This window comes from Scyliorhinus torazame, chromosome 7, assembly GCF_047496885.1.
Source record: "Scyliorhinus torazame isolate Kashiwa2021f chromosome 7, sScyTor2.1, whole genome shotgun sequence".
In the NCBI taxonomy this organism is placed as follows: domain Eukaryota; kingdom Metazoa; phylum Chordata; class Chondrichthyes; order Carcharhiniformes; family Scyliorhinidae; genus Scyliorhinus; species Scyliorhinus torazame.
In genome coordinates, this window is record NC_092713.1 from 108,063,204 (window position 1) to 108,084,890 (window position 21,687).

Here is a 21,687-nt window from a genome sequence, read left to right on the forward strand (position 1 = left end):
TGGGGGGGTTACAGGGGGGCACTATCTGGCAGGGCGGGTCCATGCGCGGTCTGCACCATGTTGTAGGGCACGGCACGGCCGCCACAGGTCATCGCCGTGCGCACGCGCTACGGACCCGGCAATTCTCCATCCGTATCTACAGGTGAAGGCAGGGGCTTTATGTGGTGTGAATGCTAACACCCCACGGGGCAGAGCATCAGTGCAGGTGTGGCGCCAATGTTTGGGTCGTAAGACTAGACACATGCTCCGGACATAGCCTCAAAATCGGAGAATCCAGCCCATAGCGTCAAACAATGCTTGAATATAGCATTGAGTGCTTAATTCAGGTCTATTTACTCTAAGCATTTTGCTGCGCTGGACATAACAAAACACTATCCAGGTGCTTGAACACTGATTCAGCTATCAACATCTAGACTGGGTGAAATAGTGGTTTGTGACCAATGTTGGGGTAAGTGAAGAGAAATGTTGTTTACGCAGTTCCAAACCAGCAAGTATGTTTTCTAAAACATGTCTGGAATTGCAGCCCAGATCCCTAATGTCTGTGCCATTAACACTATCATCACACAAAAAAAGGAAAGAAAAAATAAGAACTGGGAGGCTGCATAAATATTTCACAATTGTTGTCAAGGCTCAGGATTATTGCGGTATAAATGAGCTTATTGCTACATCAATTGCTAAATAATAACCTATACCTTTTGAAAACCACATTTATATTCAGCACATCAATATTGGCAATGGTGATTACCAAGGAAAGTGGGTGCGATTCTGCGGGGCCGTTAGCCACGGTGCAAATCCCCTAATGACCGCAAACTCTCCAGAGAGGCCAGAAATTAGGTTTGCATCAGCAGGATTTCCCATCGCGACGTTCCTGGGCCCTCCCGATGACATGATCAGATTCACACCCAGGAAGGGCAAGAACCTGATTTGCCTCAAATTGGATCAATTTCAATATCATTAGTGAGGTTATAATCAATTCTTCTGACCACATTGAATCTTCCCTCCCACCAGCGGGATGTCACATGTACATAATTCATTATTGGTTCTCGAAACTGGAACCAGTCTTGTTGACCTCGTCGGGGGTGTGGAAGTGCTCAGTGTTGCGGGATGAGGCTGGACAGTGGCCCCCGGCATTGCCCCCTTGGGGGCACTGAGAGGGGCAAACCCTTCTCGGTTGGGGGGCTTCCCCTTATGTGTGGTAGGGGAGAGGGGTGTTGCCTGAGACCACACGGGGGATGGGGGGAAAAGGGAGAGTGGGGAGAAGGCCCCCCAATACTTTTGTGATGGCGGCAGGGGTCGGTCGACCTGAAGCTTGTGGGGACACCCTCCATGGCTGTGGGGGGGATGGCGCAAATAGGGGAGCCCTTCAAAGACGGCGCCCTCATCTCTGTGTGAGCTTGTCGACCGCATGAGGCCCTGTTCCACAGCGCTAAACACGCCCATCAATTTTCTTCTGACAAAGTGCCAGAAGATCTGGTCAGAAAACCAGCTGTGCTTCAGGAAGCAACATGCCAGGTTTCAGTCAGAGCCTGCCCACATGTCGGTACTATGCCATCACTCCCTGTCTAATTACTGGGTCTCCACTTCTGAACAGCTTAAATCATATCATTCAGCACCGGTCAAGAATTGAACCTGAGAGCTTCTTGGTCCAGGGCAGGCTGTGGAATTACTCAGTCAACCATTACAAGAGCCCCTTCTTAAATGAGCATTCATTCACAAGAAAATCCTGAAAGAGATTATAGCACAGACTGTGGATTTGGGAGAAACTCCATTATATCTAACCACAAATGCTACAGATGAACTTAATGACCAAACACCAGAGAGGGCCTCTTTCTCCCACAAATAAATTACTCTGTATGTAATAGTCATTGGGTGTGGCTTTGGTTCAGCAACAAAGGCATAATCATTCTTATGCCGAGATTTGCAATTGTTCAGAGTGCAATACAATGGGGCTCAACTAGTTACACTCTCATTATCCTTCATTATTTGGTGTGGAATTTTGCGCAAGTCATCATTTTTGCAGAAGTTTGCATTGGGACACCAATAACAGTTGGTGCTGAAAGAATTTATTTTAAAAATAAACTTTAATGTGGATTTTAGCTCCCAGGTGGAAAGCAGAGGTTGGAGTGGAGGGTTTAGCAGCATAACTCACAGCTCTGAAATCTCCATGGGCAATCTGATCAGTTTAACCATCCTACAAACCAGTTGCCACCCAAAACGGGTATGAGGGGGCAACAGGTAAAGATCAGGAATCCCGGAGACCAGTCGGCATCTTCAGGTAAAGTGAAAGATGGGGATGAACAGTCCCACAGGTGAGAAAGGAGACTATAGGGGTGGTCACTCCTCAGCGTGCTAACTGAGTCATTGGCCTCTGATTGGTGTATGTTCATAAGGTGTTCATCTGTGTCAGGCAGAGACCTCAATCATTGGGATAAAGGGCGGAATTCTTCCATCTGGGGCTAAGTCTCGTGTCAGGGGCAGGGAGGGCAACAGGAAACCCAGACATATCTTCCATCCCTGGCATAATTAAGTGTGTATTCGGGCGTTTGTGCCACCTTTCGTGTCAGGGCAGGTTATTGGCACACGTCCCATTGTCCTGCCATTATACCCGGGTGCCATATTGAAACGACACCCGGCATCACTGAACCACTATTGAAAAAAGAAGATGGACCTTTTGAAGAGTAAAGATGGAGCTCCTCAAAGACACTGGAGCTGGAAGATCCATCTGATAGATGTTCCCTTCGCCATTGCTGTGGTGTTCCAGGGTCCAGGGTTGCTTGCAACCTCCATCTCAAATTCCGGAGACTGTCCAGGCCTTCTTCAGGTAAGTCTCAACTTTTGTATGCCATGCTGGTCCAGATGTCTTCTGGACTGGCTTGCTTTACCGCTGGTGTTGTGGAGAATTGAAAATGGTGGAAAGATTGCAGTTGGGCCTTCATTAGCAGATCAGTTTTATGTGACCGTCCAGAGGGACTCCTGATAAGCCATGGTGGACTGCACCCAGAGGCGAACGTTCAGTGAAACACGCAGCACAGTCAATTGGGGGCCTCATGCGGAGAGGTGACTGTTGTGGTGGGAACATAATGGGAACACCAATCAGAGTATTGATATTTCTAAATTTGCTGATAGGCTCATTCTTGAGTCTATCAGCAGGCCAAACAGAAGAACATCGGGCTCTGATTGGTGCACTCCCCTTTGGAGCGGCAAAACAGCCTGCCAGATGTTGAGAGGTGGTGGAGATCGAGAGCAGCTCAGACATGGATCTCCTGAACTGATGTGAAGTTTCTGAACTTTAATTGAGTAAAGGTGCAAAGCAGCAGCCAGGTTTCTGGCGTTCAGTCTGGCGGGCAACCTGAGGCAAAAGTGAGGTCGCCAACATATATGAGGAAAGGCTGATGGACTTGAGGTTGTTTTCGTTGGAGAGAAGAAGGTTAAGAGGAGACTTAATAGAGGCATACAAAATGATCAGGGGGTTGGATAGGGTGGACAGTGAGAGCCTTCTCCCGCGGATGGATATGGCTGGCACGAGGGGACATAACTTTAAACTGAGGGGTAATAGATATTGGACAGAGGTCAGAGGTAGGTTCTTTACGCAAAGAGTAGTGAGGCCGTGGAATGCCCTACCTGCTACAGTAGTGAACTCGCCAACATTGAGGGCATTTAAAAGTTTATTGGATAAACATATGGATGATAATGGCATAGTGTAGGTTAGATGGCTTTTGTTTCGGTGCAACATCGTGGGCCGAAGGGCCTGTACTGCGCTGTATTGTTCTATGTTCTATGTTCTATAACATTAGAGTTTGAGCCTGGGAATCCGTCAGCCAATGGCTGTCGAGGGACGTAGCGGGGGGGCAGCTATCGACATTCAGGCCAGGGTTGAGGAGGCCAGGAAGGCAACCAACTGTAAAGAACAGAGGAAACCAGCGGTCGGGGAGGGGGGGGGAGGGGGAGAGGGGGGAGGGGGGACTCAACTAGAACACAAGGCCAGCCAGGCAGGGCTGAGAGTGAGATGTTGGGCAGCAACCAACAGCGTCTTCTTGTTGTTTTGCATGTTGAATTTACTGCCTTTTTGGTGTCACTCATTTAACTCTCTGATCCATTGCGGTGTCTTTTATGATAACCGATTTGCCTTGATCATCCATCGGCATCATACCTTTGCCAAACATTATTGCCAGCAGCCAGTTACTCTGGTAGGATTTTGTCAGTGAACTTCAGATCATACTCATACCGATTCTTTTCACAATTTCTGAAGACTACCCCTTATCAACTCAAAAGCTTTGTTTAGTTTGTCACTGCTTTTGAGCAGCTTAGACAATCGGCTGCATTTGCTTAAGAATGTTATTGGGGCGGGGCTCAACATCATTGGGGCGTGATGTCATTGGGGTGGGGCTTGATGACTTTGGGGTGGGGCACCATGTCATTGCGGTGGGGCATGATGTCATTGGGGTGGAGTGCGATGTCATTGGGGCAGGGCTCGATGTCATTGGGGCAGGCTCAACATCATTGGGGCATGATGTCATTGGGGTGGGGTTTGATGTATTTGGGGCAGGGCTCGATGTCATTGGGGTGGGGTGCGATGTCATTGGGATGGGGCACCATGTCATTAGGGTGGGGAAACCATGTCATTGGGGTGGGGTGTGATGTCATTGGGATGGGACGTGATGTCATTGGGGTGAGGCGCATGTCATTGGGGTGGGGCGCGATGTCATTGGGGTGGGGCGTGATGTCATTGGGGTGGGGCGCGATGTCATTGGGGTGGGGCGTGATGTCATTGGGGTGGGGTGTGATGTCATTGGGGTGGGATTTGATGTCATTGGGGCAGGACTCGATGTCATTGGGGTGGGGAGCGATGTCATTGGGGTGGGGCGCGATGTCATTGGGATGGGGCACCATGTCATTAGGGTGGGGCACCATGTCATTGGGGTGGGGTGTGATGTCATTGGGGTGGGACGTGATGTCATTGGGGTGGGGCGCATGTCATTGGGGCAGGGCTCGATGTCATTGGGGTGGGGCTCGATGTCATTGGGGCGGGGTTCCTTGTCATTGGGATGGCGCTCAACATCATTGGGGCAGGCTGTCAGATCACCAGGGGGGCAGTGCGTGATATGGGGCCCCCGCAAAGAGGGAGAGCACGAGGCCGCCAAAAGTGTAAGCCCTCCTCTGGCAGCATCAGAAGATCCCGCTGCAATTTCATGCCAAAATGAAACTGAGGGCGGGATTCTCCGCCGGCGTGATTCTCTATTTTGCCAGCGCCCGGGGGTTTCCCGATGGCATGCGGCTGCCCCACAATGGGAAACCCCATTGACCGGCCGGCGAGACAGAGAATCCCGCTGGCAGGTCGAGGCTGAAAGGTGGCGTGGCGGGGTGGAGAATCCAGAACTGAATTTTTGGCCTCAATCTCTCAGAATTCTCACATCGACAGGCGCAGAGTAGAATTCCACCCAAAAAGTCCACATGTTGGCATCAGGTGAGTAAAAGATATGGGGCGAAATTCTCCGGTATCGGCGTGATGTCCGTCGACTGGCGCCCAAAACGCCACAAATCAGTCGGGCATCGCGCCGCCCCAAAGGTGCGGAATGCTCCGCATCTTTGGGGGCCGAGGCCCAACCTTAAGGGGCTAGGTCGGCGCCGGCCGAATTTCCGCCCCGCCAGCTGGCGGGAAAGGCCTTTGGTGCCCCGCCAGCTGGCGCGGAAATGACATCTCCGGGCGGCGCATGCGCGGGAGCGTTAGCGGCCGCTGACGGCATTCCCACGCATGTGCATTGGAGGGAGTCTCTTCCGCCTCCGCCATGGTGAAGACTGTGGCGAAGGAGGAAGGAAAAGAGTGCCCCCACGGCACAGGCCCGCCCGCGGATCGGTGGGCCCCGATCGCGGGCCAGGCCACCGTGGGCGCACCCCCCGGGGCCAGATCGCCCCGCGCCCCCCCCCAGGACCCAGGAGCCCGCCCGCGCCGCCTTGTCCCGTCGGTAAGGTAGGTGGTTTAATCTACGCCGGCGGGACAGGCATTTTAGCGACGGGACTTCAGCCCATCCGGAGAATCGCGCGGGGGGGGGGGGGGCCCGCCAACCGGCGCGGCGCGATTCCCGCCCCCCGCCGAATATCCGGTGCCGGAGACTTCGGCAACCGGCGGGGGCGGGATTCACACCAGCCCCCGCGATTCTCCAACCCGGCGGGGGGTCGGAGAATCTCGCCCATGTTTGATTTTAACTCCCTTTCTGGTCAGTGCACTCGATGTACTGAAGGGACTCTATGATTCTATGCTCCTGCCTACTTTATTTCAGTACGAAGTCTTACAACACCAAGTTAAAGTCCAACAGGTTTGTTTCAAAGTCACTAGCTTTCGGAGCGCTGCTCCTTCCTCAGGTGAATGAAGAGGTATGTTCCAGAAACATATATGTAGACAGATTCAAAGATGCCAGACAATGCTTGGAATACGAGCATTAGCAGGTCATTAAATCTTTACAGATCCAGAGATGGGGTAACCCCAGGTTAAAGAGGTGTGAATTGTATCAAGCCAGGACAGTTGGTAGGATTTCGCAGGCCAGATGGTGGGGGATGAATGTAATGCGACATGAATCCCAGGTCCCGGTTGAGGCCGCACTCATGTGTGCGGAACTTGGCTATAAGTTTCTGCTCGGCGATTCTGCGTTGTTGTGCGTCCTGAAGGCCACCTTGGAGAGCGCTTACCCGGAGATCAGAGGCTGAATGCCCTTGACTGCTGAAGTGTTCCCCAACTGGAAGGGAACATTCCTGCCTGGTGATTGACACACGATGTCCGTTCATTCGTTGTCGCAGAGTCTGCATGGTCTCACCAATGTACCACTCTTCGGGACATCCTTTTCTGCAGCGTATTAGGTAGACAACGTTGGCCGAGTCGCACGAGTATGTACCACGTACCTGGTGGGTGGTGTTCTCACGTGTAATGGTGGTATCCATGTCGATGATCTGGCACGTCTTGCAGAGATTGCCATGGCAGGGTTGTGTGGTGTCGTGGTCACTGTTTTGAAGGCTGGGTAGTTTGCTACAAACAATAGTTTGTTTGAGGTTGCGCGGTTGTTTGAAGGCAAGTAGTGGGGGTGTGGGGATGACCTTGGCAAGATGTTCATCTTCATCAATGACGTGTTGAAGGCTGTGAAGAAGATGTCGTAGCTTCTCCGCTCCGGGAAGTACTGGACGACGAAGGGTATTCTGTCGGTTGTGTCCCATGTTTGTCTTCTGAGGAGGTCGGTGCGGGTTTTTGCTGTGGCGCGTTGGAACTGTCGATCGATGAGTCCCAACGATCGACAGTTCCAACGCGCCACAGCAAGAAACCGCACCGACCTCCTCAGAAGACAAACATGAGACACAACCAACAGATTACCCTTCATCGTCCAGTACTTCCCCGGAGCGGAGAAACTACGACATCTTCTTCACAGCCTTCAACACGTCATCGATGAAGATGAACATCTTGCCAAGGTCATCCCCACACCCCCACTACTTGCCTTCAAACAACTGCGCAACCTCAAACAAACCATTATTTGCAGCAAACTACCCAGCCTTCAGAACAGTGACCATGACACCACACAACCCTGCCATGGCAATCTCTGCAAGACATGCCAGATCATCGACATGGATATCACCATTACACGTGAGAACACCACCCACCAGGTACGTGGTACATACTCGTGCGACTCGGCCAACGTTGTCTACCTCATTCGCTGCAGGAAAGGATGTCCCGAAGCGTGGTACATTGGCGAGACCATGCAGACGCTGCGACAACGAATGAACGGACATTGCGCGAAAATCACCAGGCAGGAATGTTCCCTTCCAGTCAGGGAACACTTCAGCAGTCAAGGGCATTCAGCCTCTGATCTCTGCGTAAGCGCTCTCCAAGGCGGCCTTCAGGACGCGCAACAACGCAGAATCGCCGAGCAGAAACTTATAGCCAAGTTCCGCACACATGAGTGCAGCCTCAACCGGGACCTGGGATTCATTTCGCATTACATTCATCCCCCACCATCTGGCCTGCGAAATCCTACCAACTGTCCTGGCTTGATACAATTCACACCTCTTTAACCTGGGGTTACCCCATCTCTGGATCTGTAAAGATTTAATCACCTGCTAATGCTCGCATTCCAAGCATTGTCTGGCATCTTTGAATCTGTCTATATATATGTTTCTGGAACAGACCTCTTCATTCACCTGAGGAAGGAGCAGCGCTCCGAAAGCTAGTGTTTGAAACAAACCAGTTGGACTTTAACCTGGTGTTGTAAGACTTCTTACTGTGCTCACCCCAGTCCAACTCCGGCATCTCCACATCATGGCTACTTTATTTCAGATGAAGGGAATAAAAATTCCCCCTTTCATTTCAAGCAAAAGTTCATTTGGGCGCTCTTGATTATTCACTATTTTCTGTCATGTACCTGCAGGTCTTTCTGCTATTGTGGGTGATTCGGTTTCCATTATACATTGAACTTTTTTCCTCCTTATCTTACATTTCCTCATACTTTTGTCAGTCAGATATGAACACGTTGCCTTTTGGCCTGTTCCTTGATTCCTTACTTGAAATCAAAGTTTAATGATGCACCATATTTTACAATGTGGACAAGCCGCTGATTTGTCTTAACTGCTGTCAAGTGTATTTATCAACAAGAACTTTTGCTTTCCATTTTGACCCAAATAGCATCCAAGATAGGTAAATTGAAAATGACAGCAGCAAGTTAAAGTCCGTGAATTTCACATAAAAAGACAATTGTTATGGACAACTACAAAGTTCAAGTCTAGGAACTCTGTGAAAATGTTCAAGCTACTGTAACAGTGATGCTTAATGCACACTTTTGATATCCTTAAACTATCCTTGGTTTGCTATCCTTTGTTTACTTGAAGGCAAGAATTTCCTTGTTCTTTTAGTTATTTATTTACAGAATATGGGTTTTATAATCACAAGGATTCCCGGAAAGGTTAGTCCAAGTAGTTTTACTTCTCTAATACAAAGCAAAGCTGCACAACGGCAGGGAGTACAACTAGTCTCAGTCAGAACCATCGAAATTCCGGTTCCCTTCTGGGCTAGCTTTTATCGGGTGAAATTGATGAGCCCCACTGTGGGCCTCCGCCCCTCAGCGGGGGAGCTGGTATTTCACATGCCCCAAAGGGAGATCAATCGGGTCATCACCTTGGGGCTTACAACAATGGGCATCACTGGCAAGGCTAGTATTTATCCCTATTTTTAATTAACCGTCTTCTTGACGTGATTAAGGTACTCCCAAAATTTAACTTACATATTACACCTTGTTTAAAACTCTGATGTTGGGCGGCACGGTGGTGCAGTGGTTCGCACTGCTGCCTCACGGCACCGAAGACCAGGGTTCGATCCCAGTACCGGTGCACTGACCGTGTGGATTTTGCACATTCTCCTTGTGTCTGCGTGGGTCTCACCGTCACAACCCAAAGATGTGCAGGGTCGGTGGATTGGGCATGCTACATTAATTGGAAAAAAAATGAATTGGGTACTCTAAATTTTAAAAAACTAAAACTCTGACATCTAAGCACTTGCAGTACCTATGTTATTGAAAATTCTGTTGTTCAAATTGTTCTCAATTCAAATCTCAGTAATTTACCAAACTTTATAAACCTAATCCAGCGGGAGATGTCCACTTAATTAGTTATGCACAATGCAGGACTTCCAAACAGCAATCCAAGCATCAGCTTTGCATCTCACTGCAACTGCTGTTCATACTCAGTTGAAGTTTCTTAGTTATCCACTACCACAATCTAACAAAAAACGCACTGTATTGCGAATTGGCAAAAGGAAAACAATAACACTTTATTGCCACTTTCTCTGTTGCCCTCTTCTGCGTTCATTGACTTCCAACTGGGACATGGGCAGATGCGGCAACATAGCTTTGACAGGGAGTATTACCAAGCTACTGATCATGGACTCACCCAAAACATGAATGCTTCCAGGAAGAAGGTCCATGATTAGTGACCAGAAGGTGATCAGTTAATCAACAAGGAAGAATGGAATGGAATTGGAATTTCCTCTGACCCCCCTTCCTTCTCTTTATGTTGATGTATGGTTTATGTTGGTGCCTTGCCTAATTGACCCAGAGAATGAATGTCAGGAGATTTGTTTATGTGAGGTAGGGGGTAGGTTCATATTTGCTACACCACAGACCAGATTAGATAGGAAACGGGCAGGAAACGTGGCTCATTATTTCAGGGGCACCAAGACCAATTGCAGCAGTTCCACAAAAGACCCCCAACTGGAACCTGCAATATGCCCATTTTACAAAACATCAAGTATCAGTTTGTTCTGCAACTTGGATTAAAGCTAGATTGACAGAATTCATGTGCAGTAAGATTACATCATTGATTTTATCAGTTGCCCTCGCCACAACTGATAACTGAGATAAGAGGACGACCATTCTGCAACATTCCATCATTTGAATGAAACACATCCGATAGTCACGGGTCAAACATTTCACAAAAATAACAGGTGGTTTTGAGACTCTTGTTTTGATCTAAACCTATTCGATGTGAATGGCTGACACCAAGCATCTCAGATTAGAACTCCCTGCCCCAGCTTCCCTCAAAGCTGCAAACAGAGTTTCTATCAACTTTGTGCCTCTTCAACCAGTCATTATACTCTTGAAGATAAACTAACTCATTTTGACAAGTACCCAGGTCGATTTATTTGTAATTATCCATTTTATTTTTCTATTTTATTGCTTTTTTAAATCTATATAATCAAGCAGTTTTCTGGTGTGGGCCATAAATCCTGTGAAGTCAGTGAAATGTTCATGAACTCTATGCCAGCAGTTTATTACACCTCCATGCAACTAACCAAAGCTCTATAATGCACCGGAACTTCAGAGCCCAACATGTTCATCAGCTGCATCATCTCATTTGTAAAGATGCTTTTTACTGTTGATTCCCCATTTTATGAAGTAGACAGGTGCTAAGTAAACAGAGTCTGTTTGTAACCTGCCTTGTGCCACGAAATGTGAGAATGAAATAGCTGTACTTTTCTTCTCTGATTTCTCATCTTTATGGTTCCTCAATCTGTCCAAAATGGCCGTAATGATGAAGGCTTTCAAGAAGTCACGTTCTCCCTGTTATCTACTCTCCTGTAGCCACACAAGAGCAGCGATGGCCTGTTGGGATGTCTGAGGATGTCAAAACATCTGTTCGATTGTCACCCCTGAATCAATACCTGCAACGTTGCTGCCATGTCAGCTGGGCCAGACTACTTCAACAGCAGCCAGTGTACAACTGAGCGCTCACAGGCTAGAACATCTGTATGTCACCAGCCAAGAACATTTCAAGGTCCAAACATGAGGAACAGCAGCTCCACAGTGGGTTTGTTGAGGCTGGAAGGAGACACCTCATTGGACTGATAGAATTCTTAAGCTTCTATAAAGTAAGGCACTATAGATTTTCATCATTTGTATAAGAAATAAACAAAAGCCAATTACTATTTGTGAAGTAAAAGCCAATTGTCACTTTGTTTGAGACTGTGGTGGGTTGTATCTCAACCAACGACGAAACAGAAGGGAGATAGATCACTTGGTTGCATGGTGTACCGAAAACAACCTCTCTCTAAATGCTGGAAATACCAAGGAACTGATCATCAACTTCAGGAAGCATAGCACGCCGCCCCCCCCCCCTCCCATCTATATCAATGGCTCTGAAGTAGAGATGGTCGATAGCTTTAGGTTCCTGGGGTTCACCATCACCAACAGTCTGTCCTGGCCCACTCACACTGATGCAACAATCAAGAAAGCTCAACAATGTCTCTACGTCCTACGGAAGCTAAAGAAATTCAGCATGTCTGCATCGCGTCTCACAAACTTCTACAGATGTGCCATAGAGAGCATCCTATCCGGCTGCATCACAGTTTGGTATGGCAACTGTTCGGCCCAAGATTGCAAGAAACTGCAGTGTGGTGAACTCAGCCCAACGCATCATACAAGCTTGCCACCCCCACATTGATTCTGTCTACATCTCCCGCTGCCTCAGGAAGGCAGACAGCATTGTCAGAGACCCCTCCCACCCAGGCATTGCTTTCTTCCAGACCCTTCCATCAGGCAGAAGGTACAGAAGTCTGAAGACCCACACATCCAGACATAGGAACAGCTTCTTCCTCACAACTACTAGACTCCTCAACGACTCCCTCTCGGACTGATCTGTTCTCTGTAAAAACACTATTCACGACGACCAATGCTGCTCTTGTTTGGCCTTGTTCTGCACTGTAACCAATCACTATTTGTTGATGCACCACTGTCAATGTACTCTGTCAATTATTCTTTTGTCTACTATGTACGTACTGTGTACATTCCCTTGGCCGCAGAAAAATACTTTTCACTGTACTTTGGTACATGTAACAATAAATATCAATCAATTTGCTATTAACTTAAACACTTTTACAACATTGTCTGTATGGCATTGATCCCGGAGTTATCTGGAAGGCCTGGATGTTTGTTTTCCAAGATGAAGAGGGCGGTGAAGGATGTAACTGGGATTGTTAATCAGAGGAATTCTGTCTAAGCTATCAGGACAGAGTAATGAGCAGGTCACCAGATTTGCTGAGCAATGAGCTGATCTTTCATATCTCTTTCTGAAAAGCAGTGAGGTGGCAGTTGTACTTCTGCTTCTTCTTCCTTCTGCCCTTCCTTGTCCATGTTTATCGCTGTTGCTGCTCTTCCTCCAACCGCTGGCCACTTTATATGCAGAGGTTGTGCAGAATGCAGCACAGCACAACAATGCTGAAGTCTCTCTCTGAGGCATATTGTAGGATGTCCCCAGAATTGTCCAGACACATGAACCTCTCCTCATCTTCCTGGTGAGCTCAGTAATAACCCTGGAGATCTCCCTGCTTTGATTCTATCTATGTTTCTCAGGGTTGTAGAAAGGTGCCATGAGCTAATCCAGATATATCCAAGATAGTGACTCCTGCCCTGTACATCTTGTGTGTTGAATAGGAGGTCCTACTAACGGTCCCCCATACCTGTTACCCTGCTACCGCTACTTCCTGCTGTTTCTCTGTCCAAATGAAACTTGCCCCCATGATAGGCAGTTGGAGCTTACTGAGGTTGATGAGGCAGTTTAAGGGAGAAAAAAGCAACCCAACATGTCTGGCAATCCAAATAGAAAAATATGCTGTGATCCAATGAGCTACAGGTGAACGTTGCATTAAATACTGTTGGCGCGGTCCAATAGCCACGTTGCACCCGAAAAGCAGCTCGCCACGGCACAGTCTGGTCGATAAAAGCCGGGAGACCCCGCTCCCAGCATCTACCCGGCTTGCAATGCCACGCGAGATCCAACGCAATCTTGCGAGATGCTGCAATGTAAATCATGCCCATTTTGTGGGCAGGATCACTTTTTGGCAAATCTGCATATTAGAACGAGCGGGGGCAGGGGGGGGGACAGGGGTGGGGGGGTTGGCCTCGGAGATTGGGATGCCTTTTAAACATGGTGTGATCTCTCGCTGCATTGGGGAGTTCCAGCGAGTGGAGCTCCCCAGTGTACAAAATGGGGCTATGTGCGGCCTTGGCTGCACATTCCCCACTGAGGCCCCTTATACCGTTGTATAGCCATGTGTTTCTTGGCACTGCGAGCGCTGGGAAACACACGGCTAATGCGACCATCAATTCACACGAGACGATTAGTAGAAGTGAACAGTGGTTTTAATAAGCTAGATCTGTGCCTGCCTGCGACTGCTCTGTACTGAGTGCCGCCTACAGGCTGCAAGTTTATATACCACCCCTGAGGGGGTGGAGCCACAGGCGGAGCCCACAGGGGCATCAACATAGTACAGTACAATACAGTGGTGAATTGCAGTAGCAATACGTTCACCACATTGGCTAAATATGCTCACTATGGGACTTTGTTCCCAATTAGTTGAATCATGCCCTGTATCAATGTCTCTGAGATATTATTTACTCTCCAGACCAGTACTGGGCAGGACTTGTTCATTTTAGGTTCAGATAGCATTGGGGTCCTAATGACATTATAGAACCTTAATTTATATACAATTAGGTGGCCTCCACCTGCCGATGATGGGTGGGTTGCCCACAAAACGTTTGCGCTTCAAATAGCAGTAGGTGGGGGTACTTAGGGGATACCGAAGTTAGTAAGTGACTGCTATTTTAACCACGTGGTCACCCCATTCCCATCAATCAGACAGAGTTCCGATTGGGACTCCTGTTTCGACTCCACATAGTTTTATTAATAACTGGGAAAGCAGCATGTCAGCTTCTGTTTTTTATCAACAAATTAATTTCATCCCAAGCTCACTTGCCAAGGCTTTTCTCTTCTTTTCCCCTTGTATTTGAACTCCTCCAGCTCCACAGGAAATAAAATGAGAATCCAGGCAGCTCCCAGCACTGCATCACGGCCCTCCCTTGATATAGCCCAACAGTAAAAAAAAGCCTGCACAAGTTATAATCTACCTATCAGTCCGAACATGTCATGAGTTCATGCACAGGTTATTATAAAATCAGTTCAGCGCAAAATAGATTACCGTCACATTCTACTGTACCTTTTCTTTGTAAACTTATTCACAACTCACTCAGATCTCGAAATTCTCATTGAAGTGCTTCAACCATTGAAAAGTAAGTAGAGACCTACCTACATATCTGCTACCATTCCAAACGTACGTGCCAGACACATAGGATGAAATAAAAATGAAACCAGCCAGTGCCAGTAAGAAACATGTATTCATCTTCAACTGAGACCTTCAATCGGCGGAGCAAGTTAACTGGCGGTGTTTATTGCAGAAGAAGAAAGGTACACTCTGAAGGTGTTCACCCAGTGAACTTATATTGCCTCCCTGCCTGACTAATTCTGACAAATCTAAGAATGCCCTGCAAGCAAATAGCAATCCAAAGTCTCCCAACGTGATTCAGACATGAACAAGAGCCAATCCCTCAGTAATCAGACATGCTCTGCTCCATCATTCAGAACCGATTTCAACGCTTGCAAAATATCAAGCCCTGCCCTGCCCTGCCTTGTCGACCGTTTCTGGAACCATGCCAAGCATTTGGAAGATACCAATTCAGAAGAAGGTAAAGTGCTCCCAATGTTATCAGAGCTATTCTATTTTATATCATTCTGTTTGGTAAGGCAAATATTCCAATCCTTGTTCCCTATGTAAATAAGAACAGTGACAATATACTGGAATGGCTTTTCAGTAACCTACTACCTATCGGTACACTTAAGCTTTTAAGGGAAAAAAACAATTTAAATCAGTTCTATAAGTATACCTGGCGGGGTTTGGATTCTGGCCAAAGTAGGTGAGGTTTCTTTTATCCTCTTATCCTGGGGGCACTGATTCATGCTCCAATATGACTGACAGGCATCGGACATCCTTCTGCACCTCACAAGTGATCAATCTTTCAGTGTGAGCCTGGAGAATGAGAAGGTAATGTTGTGGGGGAGGCATATCTCACCTAGCAACATAGAAACAGGAGTAGTCCTTTCAGCCCTTGAGCTTGCTCCATCATTCAATTAGGTCATGGTTGGTCATTTACCTCAATGCCACTTTCCCGCACTCTCTCCATTACCTGGCTGTCATTAGTCAACAGAAATGTATTGATTTCTGCTTGAACATGTTCAGTGACTGAGAGAGAATTCCAAAGATACACCACTCTCTGAGTGAAGATATTCCTCCTAATTTCAATCATAAATGGCCTACCCCTTATCCTAAGATCATTTCCCCTGGCTTTAAACACACCAGCCAGGGGAAACATCTTGGACGGGATTCTCCGTTTGAGAGACTGTGGGCAAGATTCTCCATCCTGAGACGGCTGGAATGTTTTCCTTGATGGGAATCACGCATCAAGGGAAAATCGGGATCGATTTGAATGTGTCGCTCCCACCCCCTGCTGGCGGCATGAACAAAGTCCATGATGCGTCCCCGCAGCCAGGATCAATTGTGGCTTTTACCAGTGTGGTCCTGACATGCTTGACCTCACTTTGTCCAAGGGGGCAAAGTCCACCACGCCAGGGCGAGGCTGGTAGAGCCCATCCGAGGGCCCCATCCTCCACTGAACAATGTACAATTTGCCCAGACCTCCTCTATCAGACGCCCCCCCACAACTCCCCCTAGGGACCCCTGTAATAGGGGGACCACTCACAGGGACCTCTGTAACAGAGGGGCCCCTAAAACGGACCCCTGTAATTGGGGCGCCCCCAGGGTCCCCTGTAATACGGGAACACCTCGTAGGGGCCCCTGTAATAGAGGGACTCCTCACAGGGACCCCTGTAATAGGGGGACACCTCTCAGAAGCCCCTGTAATAGAGGGACCCCTCAAAGGGACCCCTGTAATTGGGGAACCCCCAGCGACCCCTGTGATATGAGAACCCCTCGCAGGGGCCCCTGTAATAGAGGAACTCCTCACAGGGACCCCTGTAATAGGGGGACCCCTCACAGGAGCCCCTGCAATAGGGGAACCCCTCACAAGGACCCCTGTAATAGGGGGAACCCCCCAGTGACCCCTGTAAAAGGGGGACCCCTCACAGGGGCCCCTGTTTAAAGAAACCCCCCACACACCGACACCCTCCACACAGAACCCGGCCCCACTACCTCCACAGAAAAGCTAGAGAGCAGTCCAGGCAGGGGAAGTGAGAAGCATTATGGCAGAAATGCTTACCTTGCAGCTCCACATGCCATTCCTGGAAGGAGAGCAGCTGTGACCTGCGCCTGGTACCCACAGATCCATTAGCTGCAAAGCATTCATAGCTTTCTAGTCATGGTCTGTGATTGACAGCTTCTCAAAACCATCTGCAGCTTTGATCCATTCACATCCATTCATGGTTCAGTGGGCAAAATGGTGAATCCCCAATGTTTGTAGACATTGACCACATCAAAGATGTGTGTTGGGGCAGGTCTGTGTATGGGAGCTCTGTGGAGGGGATTCCTTTAGTCAGGGGCTCCCTGTCGGGAGTCCCACTAATATAGGGGTCCGTGTGGGGGATCCCCCAATGACAGGGGGTCCCAATATTACAGGAGTCCGGGGATGGGGGGGGCTATTGTAGGGATCCCGAGATGGGCCCCCTATTACAGGCGTCCTGGGGGGAGGGATCCCCCTATTAAAAGAGTCTGTGGGGATGGGGGGGCATCCAGGAATCCAGGGGTGGGCGGGCTGCTGTGCAATGGGGAGGGGGGGGGGGCAATCTGCAGTGGGCTGGACATCAGGGCCAATGTGGGGGTGGGGGAAAGGGGGTGATGGCCAGGACTCCGCTATCGGGCTGCCTGCTCTGGATGGCGCACCAATATTTCAATTCAAAACAAATCTGGAATTAAAAAGTCTAATGTTGACTATGAAACCATTGTCGTTAAACCCATCTGGTCACTAATACCCTTTAGGGAAGGAAATCTGCCATACTTACCTGGTCTGGCCTACATGCAACTCCAGACCCACAGCAATGTGGTTGACTCTTAACTGCCCCCTCAAGGACAATTAGGGATGGGCAATGATTGCTGGCACAACCTGTGATGCCCACGTCCCATGAATAAATAAAAATAATAGCGGGATTCCCTGGGAATCCCTCTTATTCCACGCCATGCTTTATTTTGCATGGCAGGGAAATGGGAATTGCTTCCAGCTTTATGACCTGAGGGGATCATAAAACTGATGCAATTCAGCTCAGGTGGGGAGAATATAAGGCTGGATTCCCTGGGCAGGATTCTCCGAAATGGAGGCAGAGTGTTCGCGCCGTCATGAACGCCGGCGAGGTTCACGACAGCGCGAAAGGGCCCCTATCCCGACCGATTCAGGGCCCGATAATGGACTAGGAGCGGCGCCGCGTCATTTACGCGTGCCATCCGCGCATACGTGGTTGCCGTCCTCTCCGAGTCCGCCCCGCAAGAAGATGTCAGACGGATCTTGCGGGGTTGCGGAAGAAAGGAGGTCCTCCTTCAGAGAGGACGGCCCGACGATTGGTGGGCACCGATCACGGGCCAGACCCCATTTCAGCCCCCCCCCAGGACCCCCCCCACCCCACCAGGCCTCCCCCCCCAGTGTTCCCGCGCTGTTCCCGCCGACAGCGACCAGGGGTGAGATTCTCCGACCCCTCGCCGGGTCGGACAATCGCCGGGGGCTGGCGTGAATGCCGCCCCTGCCGGTTGCCGAATTCCCCCGCACCGGAGATTCGGCAGGGGCGGGAATCGCGCCGCGCCAGATGGGCCGAAGTCCCACTGCTAGAATGCCTGTCTCGCCGGTGTGGATTAAACAACCTCTCTTACCGGCGGGACAAGGCGGCGCGGGCGGGCTCCGGGGTCCTGAGGGGGGGCACGGGGCGATCTGGCCCCGGGGGGTGCCCCCACGGTGGCCTGGCCCGCGATTGGGGCCCACCGATCCGCGGGCGGGCCTGTGCCGTGGGGGCACTCTTTTCCTTCTGCCTTCGTCATGGTCTCCACCATGGCGGAGGCGGAAGAGGCCCCCTCCACTGCGCATGCGTGGGGATGCCGTGAGCGGCCGCTAACGCTCCCGCGCATGCGCCGCCCGGCAATGTCATTTCCACACCAGCTGGCGGTGCACCAAAGGCCTTTACCGCCAGCTGGCGGGGCGGAAATCAGTCCGGCGCGGGCCTAGCCCCTCAAGGTTAGGGCTCGGCCCCCCAAGGTGCGGAGGATTCCGCACCTTTGGGGCAGCGTGATGCCGGTCTGATTTGCGCTGTTTTTGGCGCCAGCCGGCGGACATCGCGCTGATACCGGAGAAGTTCGCCCCAGGTGTGGACGGCGCCGGGGGGAACCCGCCGTTTGGTGCTGGCCGCTCGGCCCATCCGGGCCTGAGAATAGCAGGGGTGTCGGAGAATCGCCATTTTGGGTGTCTCGGGCGATTCTCCGGCCTGCGCCGCGCGGAACTCGACGGGGCCATTCTCGCCGTTTGGGAGAATCGCTGGAGGGTGTCGGACTGGCACGCGGGAAGATTTGGCAACCCAGGCGATTCTCCCAACCGGCGCGGGAGCGGAGAATCAATCCCCCTGTTTGGGAGACTAGGGCGGAATTCTCCATCCCTGAGGCTAGATTCTGGCGCCAATGGAGAATCCACAGTTGATTTACGGTGGGAAAATCTGCACGAACCCATCACCGTTTCCAGTATCAGTGAGGGGCTCGCACCGGCACCGTGTGGAACACCCGCGGATCGCACAGAAAACAGCCGGAGAATCGCTGGGTCCTGGGCCTCGCATGCGCAGGCTTGACGAGCAGTACCGCTCGCACCGGAAAACATGGCGCCGGCCATGCTGGAACCCTAATCTGCCCACCCTGACCCCACAGCCCATCCCCCACCACTCCCCCCAGCCCTAGCAGCAGCCCCTGGGCCAGCGGCACGGAACCCGGACAAGTGTGGCGGCGCTGGACACTGTGCACAGCCGGCACGCCAGTTTTCCGACAGCTGGGACCACACGTGGCCCGCGCCGTCAAGAACTCGGCCCATCGCGGGTGGTGCATCATGGGTAGGCTGGCTGATGACACACCAACAGCCTTGCAACTGCGCACAGCGCGCATCACGGGACACAGAATCCACCCCCTTATCTACACCCAGCCTGTCACACCCTGTAACCGTTTTGTGAGTTTCTATGAGGTCACACCTCATTCTTCAGAACTTTCAGAAATACAGACCCATTCTCCCTGATCTCTCCTTATAAAACTACCCACCATCCCAGCGATGAAACTGGTGAACCTCCATTACACTCCCTCTCTGACAAGCATATCCCTCTCTGGATAAGGGGACAAAAACAGTACGCAATATTCCTTGGTCTCACCAAAGCTCTATGCAACTGAAGCAAGACATCTTTATCCCTGGAATTAAATTCCCGTGCAGTGAACTTCAACATTCCATTTTGCTTCCTAATTGCTTGCTGCACCTGCCTGCTATCCTTTAGTTATTCATGTCAAGAACACCCAGGTCCTTTTAGACACAATTTCCCAACCTGTCACTACTTAAGCAATATTCTGCCTTTCTGTTTGTTTTTTCTGCCAAAGCAACATCTATTAAAAAATCCCTGCACTATGTTTTCACCCTTGTTCACATTGGGCGGGATTCTCTGACCCTCCGCGCCGGAATCGCGCCTGCCGCGGGGGCGGAGAATAGACGTTCACGCCGGAAATCCGGCAGGACGGCGCTTCCGCGGACCCGCCAATGCGCATACGCGAATGCATCGACGCAGCGCCAGTCGGGGGCCATTGGAACAGGCCCCTGCGGCGATTCTCCACAGTCGACCAGCCGAACTCCTACCGGTGTGGTTCACATCTGGTACCACCCGGCGGGAGCTTGGACCCGCGGCCACGGTGGCGGTCCTGGTGGGGGCGGGGAGAATTTGACTCCGGGGTGGGGGGGCCTCAGCGGTGGCCAGGCCCGCGATCGGGGGCCACCGATTGGCGGGCCATCGCGATCTGGGAGGGATCTACCTTACTCCATGCGGGCCGGTTGTGTCGCTCCGCCATGTCGGCAGCGCCCACGCCGAGGTGGCCGTCGCGCGAATGTGCGGACCCGCTTGCGGCCGCCGTGCTCTGCTAGCCCCCTGGAAAACGGAGGATCACCTCAGACGTTCGAGGAAACAGTCCGGAGTGATTCTCGGGCATGGGGACTTTGTCCCCAAAAGGGAGAATCCCGGCCATTATATTCCATCTGCCATGTTCTTGCCTGTTCACTCGGCAGGTCCAAATCTTCTTAATGCCCTCCACCCTCCTCCCAACTCGTGTTCCCAGACCAATTTTGAAATGTTATACTTGGTACATTTATATAGATTGTGAACAGATGTGGACCTAGCAATGATCCTTGCTTTACCACACTGGTAACAGCCTGCCATCCTGAGAACGATCCATTATTCCTCTCTGCTTTCTATCTATTAACCAATTCTCAATCCATACAATTATATTTCCCAAATCCCATACACTCCAGCGTTGGACTTCATCCGAACATACAAAATAGGAGCTGAAGTAGGTCATTTGGTCCCTCGAGCTGATCTGTTTGTGTGAAGTTCCACATTCCCCATTGACCTCAGATACCTTTGATTCCCTTGCCCAAAAGGAACCTGTCTACTGCTGCCTTAAAAATATTCAGTGACCCCCGCCTCGACCGCCTTCTGAGGCAGAGAGTTCCAAAGTGCAAATGCCTCTGAGGGAAAATGCCTCATCTCTGTCCTGTACAGGCGATCCCCAATTTTAAATCTTTGGTCCCTAGTCTGGACTCACCCACAAGAGGAAATATCCTTACAATGGCCACCTTGTCAATACCATCCAGGTTATTATATACATCAATCAAGTCACCTCTCACTCTTCGAAACTAGTGGAAACAACCACAGCCTTTCCAACCTATCCTCATAAGACAGCCCATTTATGCCAGTATCAATATAGTAAACCTTCTCTGAAGCGCCTCCACTGAATTTACATCCTTCCTGAAATAAGAACAAAATGGGCCAGATTCCCCGATTCGGAGGTTAAGTGTGGAGGAACCGTGGCGTTTTACATGGAAACAATCGGTGGCAGCACGGTGAGGGACTAACAGCCACGCCACATAAAATTCCCGATCTCCACAAAATAAACGGCCGGAGAATTGCCAGGTCCGTGACCAAACATGCGCATGGCGATGACCTGCAGCGGCTTTCGTACAACATGGCTATGGCCGTGCGAGGACTCGACCTGCTAGATAATGCCCCCCTGGACACCCCTCGCCATCCCCTGGCCACCCCTCACCAGTC

General features: G+C 50.4%; 1 protein-coding gene and 1 long non-coding RNA gene across 2 annotated transcripts in view; one reads left to right on the forward strand and one right to left on the reverse strand.

Moving 5' to 3' along the window:
* The window catches only part of LOC140426444 (uncharacterized), a 31,095-nt gene extending 18,702 nt beyond the window's left edge, over positions 1–12,393 (forward strand). Inside the window, exon 2 of the long non-coding RNA XR_011948203.1 lies at positions 11,109–12,393. This is a non-coding gene — a long non-coding RNA (uncharacterized lncRNA). The remainder of the gene's footprint in view (positions 1–11,108) is intronic.
* Positions 1–14,911, reverse strand: part of LOC140426442 (laminin subunit gamma-1-like) — a 100,292-nt gene extending 85,381 nt beyond the window's left edge. Inside the window, exon 1 of the mRNA XM_072511237.1 lies at positions 14,608–14,911. Within this exon, the coding sequence (XP_072367338.1) occupies positions 14,608–14,701 (94 nt within the window). The 5' untranslated portion in view covers positions 14,702–14,911. The remainder of the gene's footprint in view (positions 1–14,607) is intronic.
* Between the last annotated feature and the right edge of the window lie 6,776 nt (positions 14,912–21,687).